Source organism: Gymnodraco acuticeps, unplaced genomic scaffold, assembly GCF_902827175.1.
Source record: "Gymnodraco acuticeps unplaced genomic scaffold, fGymAcu1.1, whole genome shotgun sequence".
Taxonomy (NCBI): domain Eukaryota; kingdom Metazoa; phylum Chordata; class Actinopteri; order Perciformes; family Bathydraconidae; genus Gymnodraco; species Gymnodraco acuticeps.
Window position 1 is genome coordinate 370,721 of NW_022991258.1, and position 15,529 is coordinate 386,249.

The window sequence follows — 15,529 nt, forward strand, 5'->3', positions numbered from 1 at the left end:
GCGAGTTTGCAGACACTAACAGTTATAATTACAGTTTTGGATAGACATTTTTACTCCAATGTAACTGCACGATTAATACATATTTATGATGTAGTACTTTCTACATTTCAGTTTTTATGTAGTCATAGTTATATATCAAAAGTAGCCGTAAAATAGCCTCCAAAAGCGCGAGGTAGATCGTTGCTATAGCTGCATCAGCCAGAAGCTGGTAACAGTGTTTAGAGTGCATTTTTGTCTTTGACTGTTAAAGGCTACTCCTCCAGAAGGTGCAAAAGTAAAATCTAGATTCCTTGATCCACCTACATCTAAATCTATCTGAGCACCAATCTGACCTCCACACACCTACACTGCTCCTACATATGAAGCACATCGACACCTACAGCAGCATTAGTACGGAACACACATGTGGACATTGAGGCAAGAAGAAAAATCCAATAAAAAGGTGGAAGCCGAGCAAAGTGAGCGGAAGAGCAGAGGACTTGTTAAACAAGCCTTTTCTTCAGAACTTGGTGAGTCAACGAGGGATCGAAACGGAAATGTAATTATTACCACTGTCTCTCACACTCCCAAAGGACCTGCATGCGGCAAAGGTTTGTGCACAAACTTGAACACCTACACACATCTGAGGTTAACTATGAATACAAAAATGGACTTCAATTACAGAAATGCCCTGTCCCAAGTGTACTCTGAATGTTTGCAACGATTCAATGAACAATAGGGTTTCAGAAACAAACAGGAGGGAGGCCTCCTCAGCACCAACGGACACAGAGGCTGTGTTTCAGCTGGAGAGCGAGGCGGAGGACAAGGTCAGTGGGCTACGTCTAACGTTCAGACACAGAACTTGTTTTGTCTCCTTAGCACTGCCATTCACGCTCACTGACAAAAACACACACTCACATGTTATCTAGAAACTGCACAAACAACCTTTCTGTTTCATTGTGACTCGTTATTTAATTTAGCCATCTTGAGCCAGAAAGTTTGTTTGTCTGTCTCTTGGCGGTTAGAGTTCATGCGTGGGTCCATGTATGGGTTTAAAGGACAGCTGCCTCCCTTGGCAGTTATGTCACTTCCTGTTTAACATTTTATGTCTGGCCATTGGTGAATCACAAAAAAGAAATTGGAGTATCTTCACTCCAAGTTGAGTGTGTGTGCACTCTGGGATGTTTGAGGGATTCTTGAAATTATTTTGCACTCATTCCAGCTTCCCTAGTCTCGACCCAAAGGCACCATGTTTCATTGAGTATTCCAGATATGCAGTCTTTGGCTTCTGGGATACAAGACAATCATATTACAAACACTCAATAAAACAGCATGTGACCAGAATGCAGCCACTCATCTCAAAAACATTATTATATCAATTCTGTTTTAGAGCAATCTCATTGGCTGCATGTCCGTTTGATATTTCAATTTAAAATGTTGTTCTTGACTTTTTTAAAGTCCTGCTTTTATAGCACTGAGCTATAGCTGAGCTTCTAACTCCCACTACACCTCTGAGAATGACCTGTTAACTGTTACACACTTGCTCTCCTGCTTTCTTTTATGTTCTTGTTTGCGAAGCACTTTGTTATGGTTGTTTTGAAATCCCCTTTATAAATGAAGACACAATATTTATAGCATATATTAAATTGTTTCGACAAAAGAGAACCCTTGTTTCATTTCAATCACAGTGAGATCATTCTTAATGTATGTTGTCGTGACTGATTAGGGAAACAATGGGGATTTGGTTCAGGGGGTTGGATGGTTTTTAAGAACATGTGCTTTTGATTCTGACCAAATATTTTAAAACTTTATTTGATTCAAGTAATCTGAGACCAGTATGAGTGTAAAGACAACAACTTCATCTTTGTTTCAGAGCAAGTACTAGAAACAGTGTTTGGCAAGTTACATACAAATTGTGATTTGAAAAAACAACATTTTGTTTCACTTAAAAAAATAGAAGAAGTTATTATTAATGACGTATTATCTGGGTTCAACAGTCGTGCAACAAATGTGTTTATTCAAGGACTTTTTTATGTAACGTCAGCAGTAAATGATTAAACTCAAGAGTAGAGTTAGTAAAATATCACTGCCATCCGCTGCACCCTGGTCTTTGCAAACTCTTCACCAGCAGAATACAAATTGTGTTTGGCAAGCCGTCTACACAGCGTCTACAGCAGCTAATGTAATCTATGATACAATCTGGCCTGAGTGGGTTGGTAGTGCTGGTACAGCAGTTTTATACACACGCCTACACACACACACACACACACACACACACACACACACACAAGCAAAGAAACACATGCAAATGATAACATGGCTGTTTGTCAATCAGGTATGCTATGTGCCACACAGGGCCAAGAGCCAGAATGATTGCAGGTGATACTGGTGGTTTCCTGTCCCTGGTATACATATACACTTGCATGTGTATATGAGTGCCCATGCATCCATTTTCGCACACACTGTAAAGTCATTATCATGATTTGACAGCAGTGTGCAGAAGTTCACACTTCAAGAAAAAATGTAATCAATTTTGGACTGGTTCTTTAGAAAATACAGCCAACAATGGTGTGAAGAGGGTCATTGTTAATATTTCCATCTTATTTAGCAGGATATTATGAGTTGCTGAATTTATTCAGAGCACATGACTGAATATGAAAGATGAGATGGAGGGAGAAGCAGGACAATAGAGCTGCTTTTGATATTATTTCCCAGTCATCGGTATAAATGTAACCATGTCTTATTGTGCTTAATGTCACTTTATGTAATATTTAGCCTTAAAATTCAGTTATCTTGTTGTATTCCTATAATAGTGAACTTTTGTTTGCCTCCAAATGTTATAATACAGCCCAAGCCTTTTAATTTGTATACAAGTCGAATGTATAAACAGAATAAACTATATTTACTGTGCATATAGGACATGTTTTTAAACAGATTCTTTGCCTTTGAGAAATACATATGTTACATAAGATGGAGAGGGGGAATAGATGGTCTCATCCTAAAATCGTGAATAAATATGTGTGCATTATTTGACCAACTCAATATGGCTCGGGTGTGTTTGAACTGCTGTCACTGTTTAGGTATTTCAACACTGTGCCGTAAAACATTGTAGGGGCTTCATATGTAATATTTAACTATTGTAAGACCTAGATATGTATTTACAGCAACTCAAGGAAAAGCCTTATCAGGAAAAGTAAACTAGTTTGTGAACATTTGCTTTTGAATAGATAAGAATAGCAAATATCAATATAATATGATAGTCATCACCAATCATGGTGTCTGTGTTGCACCACCTCCCTGTTACAGTACACTGTGTTCTTTGTGCGGATAAATTGATAAGTGAATAAGTCAGTAATGTTCATTGTCAGGGTCTTGTAAAGCACTGACCCCTGTCAGCCAGCACGTTGAATAAGAATGAGTCAGCTCTTTGCCGCCACAGATGTGCTAATGCACCATAACAGCCAGGGGATTTACAGTATGCCTCCAAAAAAAAGCCAAACTGGGCTTCTATGCAAAAAACACGCTCCTCTCATGTTCTAATTCACTCATAAGACCATAACATGAAAATTGTTTGGGCAATGTTCAGTGAGCACACTTCATTTTCAATTACTTTTGTTTCAATAATTGTATAAAAATGTTATATGTACTGTATAGCACCTTTAATGCATGTAGCTCAGTGTTTTACAATTTAAAAACTAAATAAAAACAGGTAACATAATAAAATACTGAAAACATATAGATATATAAGCGTGAGATATACAAGTGCTTTGCAAAAAAGCGAGCCATTTACAATTTGTAAAATTACATTTTAAAGGCATAAAAAGACATTTAAACTAGGTAAAACCAAAGTTTTAAAGGGCATAAAAGGCCATGCACATAAATAAGTGCCGCTAGAAAAAAGGTTGGTTAAAGAGTTTTAAGTGGTATAACATTTCCAAAAGAGCTAGGCTCTCGAATATATCTTGGTAGACTGTAACAGTTTGCGAGCACTGATGAAAAAAGCTAAATCTCCAGTTTGTATTGAAAGAATTAAGTATTAGCCATTGCTATGTCATTTAATACCACTGTGTTTTGCACAGAGATATTAATCCATTGCTACATGCACATACATTGGTGCACCACCATTGCTTCCTTACAGTATATAAACTAGTCCAACCAGTCACTTTTCATAACAGAGCGGCTCCAGTGATGTAGCGTCCCCAAGCAGAAAGCAGGGTTAAAGGACCATAGATCTTAGAAGGCCTCTCTGCATATTTAAAACTGACAGCACTGTGGTCCGACAGACCACACACACAGTTCACGTCTGTGCTGCTTTAAGCCAAGGACTCAGAACATCACAGCATGTACATTTGGCCGATTATGCATGAAAATGTCTCTATATTTTTAAACCAATGAGCTATTGAACTGTCAAAATCAATGACTATATTTTTTCATTAATATGATAAAGCCTACAGCTTGTGTCATACATTGTTTTTGATTTAGAAAAAGGCATGCAAAAGAGGTATTAACAGATAAATATCCTTACACTGTATGTTGCCATGTTAGCAAAGCGCTACCTGGCTGTATCTGCTACCTCTGTCCCGAGCGAGAGGGTGTTCTCCACAGCAGGAGACATTGTTAGTGCCAGCAGATCTGCCCTTTCGGCAAGCAATTTGTGGACAAGTTAATTTTTCTTTAAAAAAACATGAAAATACAATGACAAGCAAGTCATAATGTCAAACTGGCTGCTCAGGTACTAGTACAGTACAGTTCAAATACAGATTATTTCAGTTCATCGAAATGCTGCACCTTAATGTTTATTTTATTATATTTTGTATTTATTTGAGTGAATACATTATTCACAGTTTAATAATAATAAAAAAAAAAATATATATATATGTTATGTTTTGTGATAATTTTTTCTGCTGTACCGAAAACATACCAAACCGAACCGTGACCTAAAAGCCGAGGTACGTACCGAACCGAAATGTTTGTGAACCGTTACACCCCTAGTAGATTGTGTTACAGAGACATGAATCTTTATTAAAAAAAAACATTAATTTGAAGACAAGACATGACATGTGTCTTCTACTTTAAGACAAACTCTTTTTTTTTAGGCTGTTTAGACAATATTAACAAATTGCTGTAACGGTACGTCCACACGGTTCCGTTGCATGCTTCAACGGAGACGCTTCCCATTCACTTTGAATGGGGTGACGTCAAGCTTTGCAGAACTGCATTGTGGTTCCGTCGCTTTGCCTCCGTTGCTCGCTTCGAACGTTGAGAAAAGTTCCACTTTTCAAGCGTTGACGGAAGCGCCAGCCAATCAAATCATATGCCAGTACAAACGCTAGCCAATCAAACTGCGTGCTTGTGTGTCCGGGGCGGGAGATTCATGTGATTGGTCGCGTGCCAGACACGCCCACCGGCAAGCTTCAACGTGACGGAACCGTGTGGACGATACGTAAGACGATTTCTAAAGGAGGTGAAAAGTCTCTGAAATATTACACTACTATTGATTATAATCATTAAATAAATGCTATTTATAGTATCTCATTACATCCTGTTCGGGCTCTTTAGGCAAAGGACAGGTGTGTCTTTGAAACCTGGAGGCTGTTGTAATTAAAACGTCTGACATGGATCATGTAGAATAGCTTATGAATAATAGTTGAGACGGATAATTTTAAAGCCACAACCCCACTCACAAAAAGAGTGCTCAGATTCTGGCTTTGTGTAGTGAGACATAAATTAATATATCAAACGCTTAATTTGCTTTGCAGAGACAATTCAGTTACATTGGCTACTCCAGCCAACATAAAGCAAGTCGTGACTGTTTAAAAATGGTAACAACAGGAAGCCCACGCAGCGGACCACCCACCACTGCAGATACAGATTTGGATCAGGATTGTCTGGCAAGTGTCGTAACTGTGAATCTGTTCTTAAAGGAGAATGTTTAGCCTGAGCTGCACTATAATGAAGATCAGTGCACCAAAAGGGAATTTCCTTTGCAGCATACTAAAAGCTGATAATCACAAGGCCAGCCATGCAGTTGAAGTTGGATTCGCTGCAGCACAAACAGGGTGAAGGCAGAGTTAATGGAGTTTAGAATCGACTCAGATGTAATGGCAGCAGGGGATAGGGTGTGAATGTGTGTGCAATTAGAGAGTCAAGTTTTTCAACAAAAAAGAGCAAAGGGTTGAATTTGGACCTCATTCACCCTCATCCTTGTCTACCTGACACACTCTAACACACAAGAACATATACACACAACAACCAATCCAAGTACAACACCCTGCATTTTACAACCAGACTGAGTGTATGGTGGTTGTGAAGCCTACCTGTGACCTGCAGCTTGTCGTCAGTGACCTCACACTTGAGGAACAGACGGCCCCTCCTTTCGGTGTGATCGGTTCCACACATGCTGGGCACGTTCATCACACACTGATTATGGACATTCATATCGCAGGCTGGAGGGATAGAGAAGAGGAGACAAATAAACATTATTGAATACATCTTAATATACATAAATATTACCGTTATGGACAAACAAAACCAAACTGATATATATATATATATATATATATATATAAATTGACAAATAATGTTATGCACTTGAATGAAGATTCACAATGTAAATATCTGTATTGAATCAAACATAATATCAAACATCTCGCAATAGTTTTATTGAACATATTTGTTTTTGTGTTTGTTTGATATTTGTATTTTCTATTCGATATTCATCATCTTGACTTTTGTAGTACTAAGCTTGTTTGTTTTTTGCATTTCCTTGTATATGTTTAAAATATATACCAAAAAGGAAGGCAATATCTTGTAAATGAAAATCCTATCAGCAATAAACCCTATATCATGATTCTGATAAAAGCTATGTCTGCCACCCTATGGCTTGATGTACAAATGCAGTAAGCTGCTTAAAAATCCTCGAGATTTGCTTTACCTGCAGTATATAAAGACATATTTAAAATGTTATTCCATGTATCATACATTTTTGGCACAATATTAAAGGTTGTTATCTTTCTTGCAAAGCTGTGTGAAAAAAGAGATAACGGGGTTATCGTTGGGATTTAGCCCTGTGATGTCAGGCCGTTATGGTATATGTGTCGGCTGAACCAGGTAAATGCATACTATATTTCTAAAAAGGGTATGCTTCTACATTATTCTCTATAAGAACTATGTATTTTCTGTGTATCACTGTAACAGTCCTGTGGCTCACCAGTGCTTAAAAATACTACAGTGCGATCTTATTGTGGTGTGATTAATGGTGCAATTCATCTGCCAAAAGAATTTGCCGTTCCACATCTCTATTTATGTACACCCTGGAGCCATCATTAGGCATTAACATAGACTGTGTAACTGGTGGTCTGTAGCAGGTGGAGGATGATGTATGTAGGAGCTCGTAAGGCATTCAGACTAATCGACTAAAACCAGATTAAAAAGGGAAGGAAAGTGAGGAAGGGATATTAATAAAGGCTTGGCAAAGCTACTATTAACAGGCCTATTCAGGGTGCAGGGACATAGCTGCAGACTGGAAATAGACAAAGTGAGATTTTAATGAGTGAAAGTCAAGAAGGAGGGGAAACAGAAAGGACCATTATCTTCACTGAAGAGGAACAACATGTTTTTTTCACTGATGATGAGTGGCTACAAAAAGAGAACATAATCTGTAGAGCCACTTACAGTATAGTAAACCATTACTTTTCGATATATGCTATGCCTCATTGACCCTAAACAGAACAGTGCTGGTTTCATTTCCCTTCGGAAGCGTTCAAGTGTCAACTTAGGCCCTACAGTACTTTACAAATTATGAGCTATCACTAATAAAATCTGTATAGAAAGAATGCTGGATTTTAAACCAGGTAAGGTAAAACATAAAGTACTCACAGTCACACTTCATGCCCTGGTGGATAAGGCCATAGAGCAGGGAGCCACAGTGGTCACAGAAGGTGGGGCTCCCATAGGTGTGGATCTTGAACTTGTGCTTCGTTCTGGGATCCTGGAAGAATATAAAGACAAAAAAGAGCCATAAAAAGCCTGAAGTGACGACATGATTGAAGAAGTAAAGCAATTACCCATCAGTTAGTTACAGCTCCAACAGCTCATGCTATTTATCTACGTTAATTACAGGCTATGGAAGTCCTGAGAGGCAAATTCTAAGGTCTGATCTAAATGGTTTCCTCTCTGGTGTTAATATCTTAAAGAGACAATATGTAGGATTCAACGCCATCTACAACTGCGGTTGCTGACAGACTCAATCATCTTCTGCATAGCCCTCCATTTACAAGACTGCAATAACAAGCCAGCGAGTGCAAAGCAACGGTAGCACAATGGTGTCTTTCAGAACATTCACCTCACTCCTTGGCCATTCTTACCAGAATGCTACTTCAGTAGTTATGAAATTCAGGTGGCAGATGGCCATGATTACAACAGTTTTAAAAGGATGTCTCACTGCAGCGGCCTTCAACACAAAAGGCTTTCTAGAGCAAGAGTTTTCTTTGTCCGTCCTGCACTGCTGAAGAAACATGGCAGACTTTGTGAGGGAGATAGGAAGAGCTGATTCTAAAGTAATGGAAACGCACATATAACATATTTGTTAAGGTGAACATACAGCAAAGCAAAGGTAAGGGTAGTGTATTTCATTTTCTTTCTCAAGCCCTTAATCTTTTAATTACCCACACATGTCTAACTAATTACACAGCTACTCAAATCAAAGTTCAAATCAACCTGCGGCTTCAAAGGTTATTGTGCGTCACGGAAATTCATTAATGATGCCAACTGACCGCAATTACAACTTCTCGTCTTTTTTTTTAAAGAGTTAGTCATTCATGAGTTACATTGTGTTGGTGTCTCATTGATCACATGAGAATGGAGTTGTTTTAACTAAATGGGCTTCAATTCAAGAGCACCAACAAATGAAATTAAAGGTAATTAATTACATGATTCATCTAATTTACTCAAAATAAATCTATGACGTATTCCACATTACCCGGACAATTATATTCTGAAATATTATCAGTTATTTCCCCACTGCAAAGACATTGCTTTTTAATTTCCACGACTCAATAGCAACTGTCAAAAACTGCATTATACTATATAATAATGTGTGTGCTGGACAAATAATAAAGTGCCACCGACCTCATGTATGGTTTTCCTTTTGGCCATCCAGTAAATGTTTTTTGCACTTATGTGTAAATCTAGTCATCAAAGTCATTGGAGCTTTTCATTCATCATTGGCTTCTATGTTATTGCGGTTCATTGCCCCAGGCTCTCTTTTGATAGTCATTGTGAAAAAAACATTAGAGTTTATTGCACAGAGCTCTGAACAAGTGTAACTGGGTACTAAAGTGGCTGTTTGCACAAAGCTGAATAATGTCTTTGTAAGGACAACACACCTTTATTTGACTCCTGCTATGTAACACTGTTTACATGCAGGATAAAAGTCCAGTGCTCCATAATTGGTTTTATTTTCTGTTGTTCTGACAAGATATCTATTTGCATGTTTACGTAATAAGTAGAGCAAAACGTATCACCTCCTGTAATCTACCACCAAATAAAATGCCTTCAAAAATATGTGAGAATAGTTATTGGCGAGGACGGTTCATATTTTATCACCAATTCTCCAAAAGTGTTAAATGTGTTTTGATTGTGGTTACGTGAGCATTTTAAAGGATGTAAAATAGGCTAAAACCTCTTATTTCAGATTTTTACTGTCACACAGATCACTATCATTCTTTAAACTTTGAGTCACTTTCTTTTAAAATTCGTTTTTAGTTAGATCATTTAAGTCCTGTTGTTAACTTGTCGTTGCTGATCTGAAAAATGATATGATCAAAGACAACCTTGTTCAGTCTCATTTAATTTTGTGATCTGTGGCACACCAACTTTCTGGTACTTTTACTGACGCTTACAATCACACACTAACAAAACAACCTATCTCTTCTGTTGGCACTTGTTATTCCAGAGAATTTGCATGGGCGGCTTCCTTTTCTAGTTTGAAGCAAATGCAGAGCCCTTCTTTTTATCAGGTACTCATCACCATTGGCTGGGGCTTCATCCATCATACATTTAGACAATATGGGATCCAATATGAATAAAAGAGTAACATTTCCATACAACCAGGCAGAGATGAAGGATAAACACGAGTTATGAGAATTGAAATATTCAACTCCCCAGCAGAAAGTGTTTTGGTTGGTGAGATAAGACATTTATTGAATTTGCAATTCAATAGCATCTGTGCCTTAAGTAAATATCTCTGGGTTCAAAGACAAAACAAATGTTATGTGATCTGTAGCAAACAGAACCAGTTATTGCCTGTTTTATTATGTATTCTAATGCAAACGTACAGCATGTGTATACCTGAAGTATGGTGAATGGGACTGTAATTAAATTGAAGTTCCTCTTGAAGGTAAGTGTCACAACACAGATCGATGACAGTGCCCCAGCATTTACAGTATTTTAAAATATACACTGTGAAGTAAGGCCCCTGACATGCATTAATTCATCTCGTGCACTCAACCTGCGGCTTATGAAGCAATCTCCTCTGAAAACTGGAGGGCTGCCACTTTTCCAAGCACAGAACAAAGAGCTTCCCTGTTCATTCTCAAATTGTGCTGTACTGTAAATCTTTCTCAGAGTTGGAATCTGTTTAAGTGGATTTGCATTTGGAACATTAACCAGGCTAGTCCATTTTTCAAATTCACTCCATCTATTTGAAAGAACACCTGTCTTTCTTTCAGTTTCATTCTACCGGGAAACGAGAAACACTTTTCTTCTGTATGTTGAGCAATAAAATAAGACATGAATAAGAAGAGCTTGACCCAGGATAAATAAATCTTTAATAAGGTGAGCAACATGGCATATATCTCAGTGAGGACTGACAGTATTACACTATGTGGCGCCACAATAATCAATGTTGCTGTTCCAGTCAGCTTGACACTGGTCTGTAGTCTTAAGGCCGCGACACACCAACCTGAGACCAAAGAACGCGTACCGAAGGCGTCCCGACTTTTACGTCCGCTACGTCGCCTGCGTCGGCTACGCCGCCCGCCTACGAACACACCGCAAAGACTTCAGTTGACGAGTAGCAATAACTGTCCTTACCAGCAGGCAGCGGTAGTGTGTATTCGTCATTCAAAAGAGGCAACAACCGGAAGACAGACTATACACCGAGAGAAGAAGAACAGGCTGCGCGATATAAACAAACAACGAATAGTGTCTGGGTTCCATTTTCACTCTCTCTCGTCGATCGAAAACATGTAAACATAAAAAAGAAACTCTTGCGTCCGGGTGAGATGAACATGAAAACAACTGTCTGTGTGTGCTTTCTTAAACGTTTGTTTTGGTCCCTCACTTCCGCTTCACTTCTCATGCACTGACTCGCTAAGCTGAACAGCCAATCAGAGTGATTTCTTTGTCCCGACTTTCTCTGACCTGAGGTGTGAAAATGTGCCGTAAAGAGACGACGGTGCGGGACCAAATTGGGTAGGTGTGTCAGGGCCATTGGGTGTCAGGGCCTTTATGCAACAGAGCAGTCTACAGAGGCTTTAAAACTGTATAGGACAAAGGGAAAGGCTTCCTTTGTTTGTCTTTCAGCCATCCACACATTTATATGAAGGCCTGAACTGAACAGAGCTGAACAACTTCCAGTTACCACAAACACACTGTTGGACACTAGGGAAATAAACGCAGCTTGCAGTGGCATCTACCTAAAATTGAAAAAAGAGAGAAGATGACTAAAATACAGAAAATCTCTGCCCTGATTAAGTAATCACTGAATCATCACACTTCATTAACCACAACACAAACCATCTGTGGAAATGTTCATTTAATGCTTAAGGACACTGAAAGCATCCTTTTTATGCCTATGAATATATCAGAAATTTTTAAATTAGCAACACTTTATTTCAGATCACATATATTAATGTTTATCCTGATACTAACGTTTAATAGCAGGACTTAAAGTGTTTTATTCAAAGAAATCAAGTTTAACATTTCAAAAACTCAATCTCCCAGTAAGCATGTCTCCACCTTTAGGTCTTCTGCATTAGTAGTAGGCTAAGATGCTGATGGTCGGCTTATCTAAGATATCCATCATCTTAAGAGCATTTAAGGGATCGACCGATATGGCTTTTTCAAGGCCGATACCGATTATTAGTAATCAAGGAGACCGATAACCGATATTTGGAACCGATATACATTTGCAGTCAAATCTGAAAATCTTGGTCAAAATGTAGAATAACACAAACTCCAACACAACTTCTTTGAAATGCATTTAAGCATATATTATGTTTAATGAACTTTTAAACATCTTACAACTGGTTTCTTCTCTGTGCCCTTTTCTTTAGTGCAGCCATCTGCAATGAGTTAGAGAGAAACAAGAAGTGGGGCTGCAGGCCAACATGCTTATCTAACAATAATGCTTAATTTATTATATCAAAACAATGCCTGTCTATCTAGCATAAAATCACAATAAGCTGCTAGCAACTGCAAAACACTAGTGCTAGCTAACGTTTTGCAAACTATTAAAAGTGAGGCTATTACGGTAGACCTAACGTTAGTCTAGTAGCCTCACTTCTAATATTTTGCTAAACATTTGCTAGATACTTGTTGGCCAGCTAATGAGCTTCACATATCAACCTGAAAAACTATAGGTTACTTACGTAACCCCAGTTCTCAGAGTAACATGAAGTGAGATGTCTCACTATGGGATGCGCCTCAACGCGTATGCAAACAGAAGCATCAATCTCATTACGCCAATCCTGATTGGCTGGTGATCTTGACGTCAACGTCAGGGAATTCACCCACCCTTTAAGTAGCTTGCGCTACGACGCAGCGTCATTCAAAATAAGCACCTCTTCTCGCTTCGCCTTAGCAAGAAGGGCCGTCTGGTGAGACATCTCACTTCATGTTACTCTGAGAACTGGGGTTACGTAAGTAACCTATAGTTCTCATTCATAACACTCCGTTCGATGTCTCACTATGGGATATTGAAACTCCCGTATTGCTAGACATGCTTATCTCGAAAATCACCAAAAACAACCAGAACTTAACAGGTAGAACTCTGTCTCAACACAGGATCCAGCACTGCGCGGGCCACACTTGGAGCAGAGACATCTAGCCTGTAAAAGCGGACAAAAGTGAGCGGCGAGGACCAGCTCGCTGCTGCACAAATGTCTTGGATGGAAACACCCTTGAACAAAGCCCAGGATGTAGCCAGTCCATGAGTAGAATGAGCACGCAGGCCCGTTGGTGCCTGCAAACCCTGACTCGTATAAGCCAGAGCAATCGCTTCCACAATCCAGTGGGAGAGCCGTTGCCTGTTAACGGGCTTGCCCTTCTGAGGGTTAGCCCAGGATATAAAGAGTTGGTCATTACAACAAAACTCTTTTGACCTGTCCATATAGATGAGTAAAGCACGAACTGGACACAGCAAATTCGGCCGCTGTTCCTCTGAGGAACACAGCGGCGGAGGAAATGCCACAATGTCAATGGGGGTACATGAGCCAACCACCTTAGGTATAAAGGCAGGGTTGGGCTTCAGCAACACTCTCGTTTGCCCCGGGGCAAACTGAGTGCATGAAGGATGTACAGAGAGCGCATGGATGTCACTGACTTGCTTGGCAGATGCCAGAGCCAGTAACACCACTGTCTTCAGTGACAGGTGTTTCATGTCAGCTTCTTCCAGGGGTTCAAATGGAGGTCGAGTGAGCCCATCTAAAACCACTGCCAAGTCCCATAAGGGCAGCAGTGACCTGGAAACAGGGAGGAGCCTGCGAGCCCCTTTCATAAAACGGCAGACCAAAGGATATTGGCTAGCCGTCTTTCCCTCAAAGCCCACATGGCATGCAGCAATAGCAGCCAGGTACACTTTGATCGTAGAGAAAGCTTTGTGTTTATCAATTAAGTCCTGTAGAAATGATAAAATCACCCCGACAGGACATTGAAAAGAGATGTGTCCTTTTTGAAGGCACCACTCCTCAAACACCCTCCACTTACAGTCATAGAGAGACCTGGTGGAGGAAGCTCTTGCACTCTGAATAGTGTTTATCACCTTCTGAGGGAGCCCCACTGTATTCAGATTGTACCACTCACGGGCCAGGCCCATAGTGCCAAGCGCTCTGGGTGTGGGTGAAAGATCGTCCCCCCCGCCTGAGATAGTATGTCCCTGCGTAGTGGGAGCTGCCACGGCTGCCCGCCCAGCAGCTGATATATCTCCGCCAGCCAGTACATTGCAGGCCAGTGCGGAGCTATCAGGATAAGTGTGTGGCGTTGTTCCCTTACTCTGGCCAGAGTTGGGGGTATCAGAGCCAGGGGTGGGAACGCGTACAGAAGGACCGGAGGCCAAACGTGCGCGAGCGCGTCCACGCCTAACGGTGCGTTTAAATCGCTCATTGAAAAGAACAGCTGACATTGAGCATTTTCTTTTGATGCGAACAGATCTACCACGGCTCGGCCGTAACACACCCACAGCTGACTCACAATCATTGGATGTAGAGTCCAGTCTGCATATAGTGGTGCACCTCTGGACAGCAGATCCGCCCCGAGGTTCATCACTCCTGGTACGTGCGTCGCTCTCAGAGAGAGGAGACGTCCGCAGCTCCATAAGATCAGTTTGCGTGCCAGCATGTGTAACTGGAGAGAACGCAAAACCCCCTTAGCGGTTTATATATGATATTGTGGTCGTGTTGTCTGTCCTCACGAGGACGTGATGTCCTCTGAGAAAAGCTCCAGATCATTTATGTGTGACCGTTGGAGGTCTCTGCTCCAGAGACCCCTCACAGGTCGACCTTCGTATATACCCCCCCAGCCCGTCAGACATGCATCTGTGGTGACCACCTTCCGCGATAGGACAGCACCCATAGGCACGCCCCGTACTAGAAAAGTCGGGTGTAGCCAGTGGCGCAGTGCCATTACGCATTTCATAGTGACCATCACTCTCCGCGCGCCATGACGCGCGGGGTCCAATCTGAGGGCAGCTACCCAGTGCTGAAACATGTGTAAGCGTCCCAGTCGTACCACCAGAATGGCTGACACCATGAGCCCCAGCAACCGCAAACATGATCTGAAGAGAACATATTTGCGTGGCTGGAAATGAGCGAGGCAAGCCCTGAAGGCTTTCACTCTCTCTGCTGACAAGCGGGCTGTAAAGGACACCGAATTCAGGCGTAGGCCCAGGAAGAGTACAGTCTGGGCTGGAGACAACATGCTCTTTTCTGTGTTTATTACGAAACCCAGGTCGAGCAGGTGTTTTACGAGGACATTCGTCTGCGTAATAGCCTCTTGCTCCGACTGTGCGAGAAGGAGCCAATCGTCCAGATAAGTTGCCAGGTGAATACCCTGTTGTCTTAACGGGGCTATTGCGGCTTCCGTACACCGTACAAACACTCGCGGGCTGAGAGACAGACCGAAGGGAAGTACTCTGTACTCGTAACAGACACCCTGAAAGGCGAACCTCAGATATTTCCTGTGTGGGTAATATACTGGGATGTGGAAATATGCATCTTTCAGGTCGACTGATGTGAACCAGTCGTTTTGGCGCACGAGACGCAACAGAGAT

The 15,529-nt window shown here is 40.8% G+C and overlaps 1 protein-coding gene across 1 annotated transcript in view; it reads right to left on the reverse strand.

The window, feature by feature from the left end:
- The window catches only part of prkcaa (protein kinase C, alpha, a), a gene marked incomplete in the record, with an annotated part of 152,355 nt that overhangs the window by 46,935 nt on the left and 89,891 nt on the right, over positions 1-15,529 (reverse strand). The window contains 2 exon segments of the mRNA XM_034239752.1: positions 6,297-6,425; positions 7,858-7,969. Coding sequence (XP_034095643.1) covers positions 6,297-6,425; positions 7,858-7,969 — 241 coding nt within the window.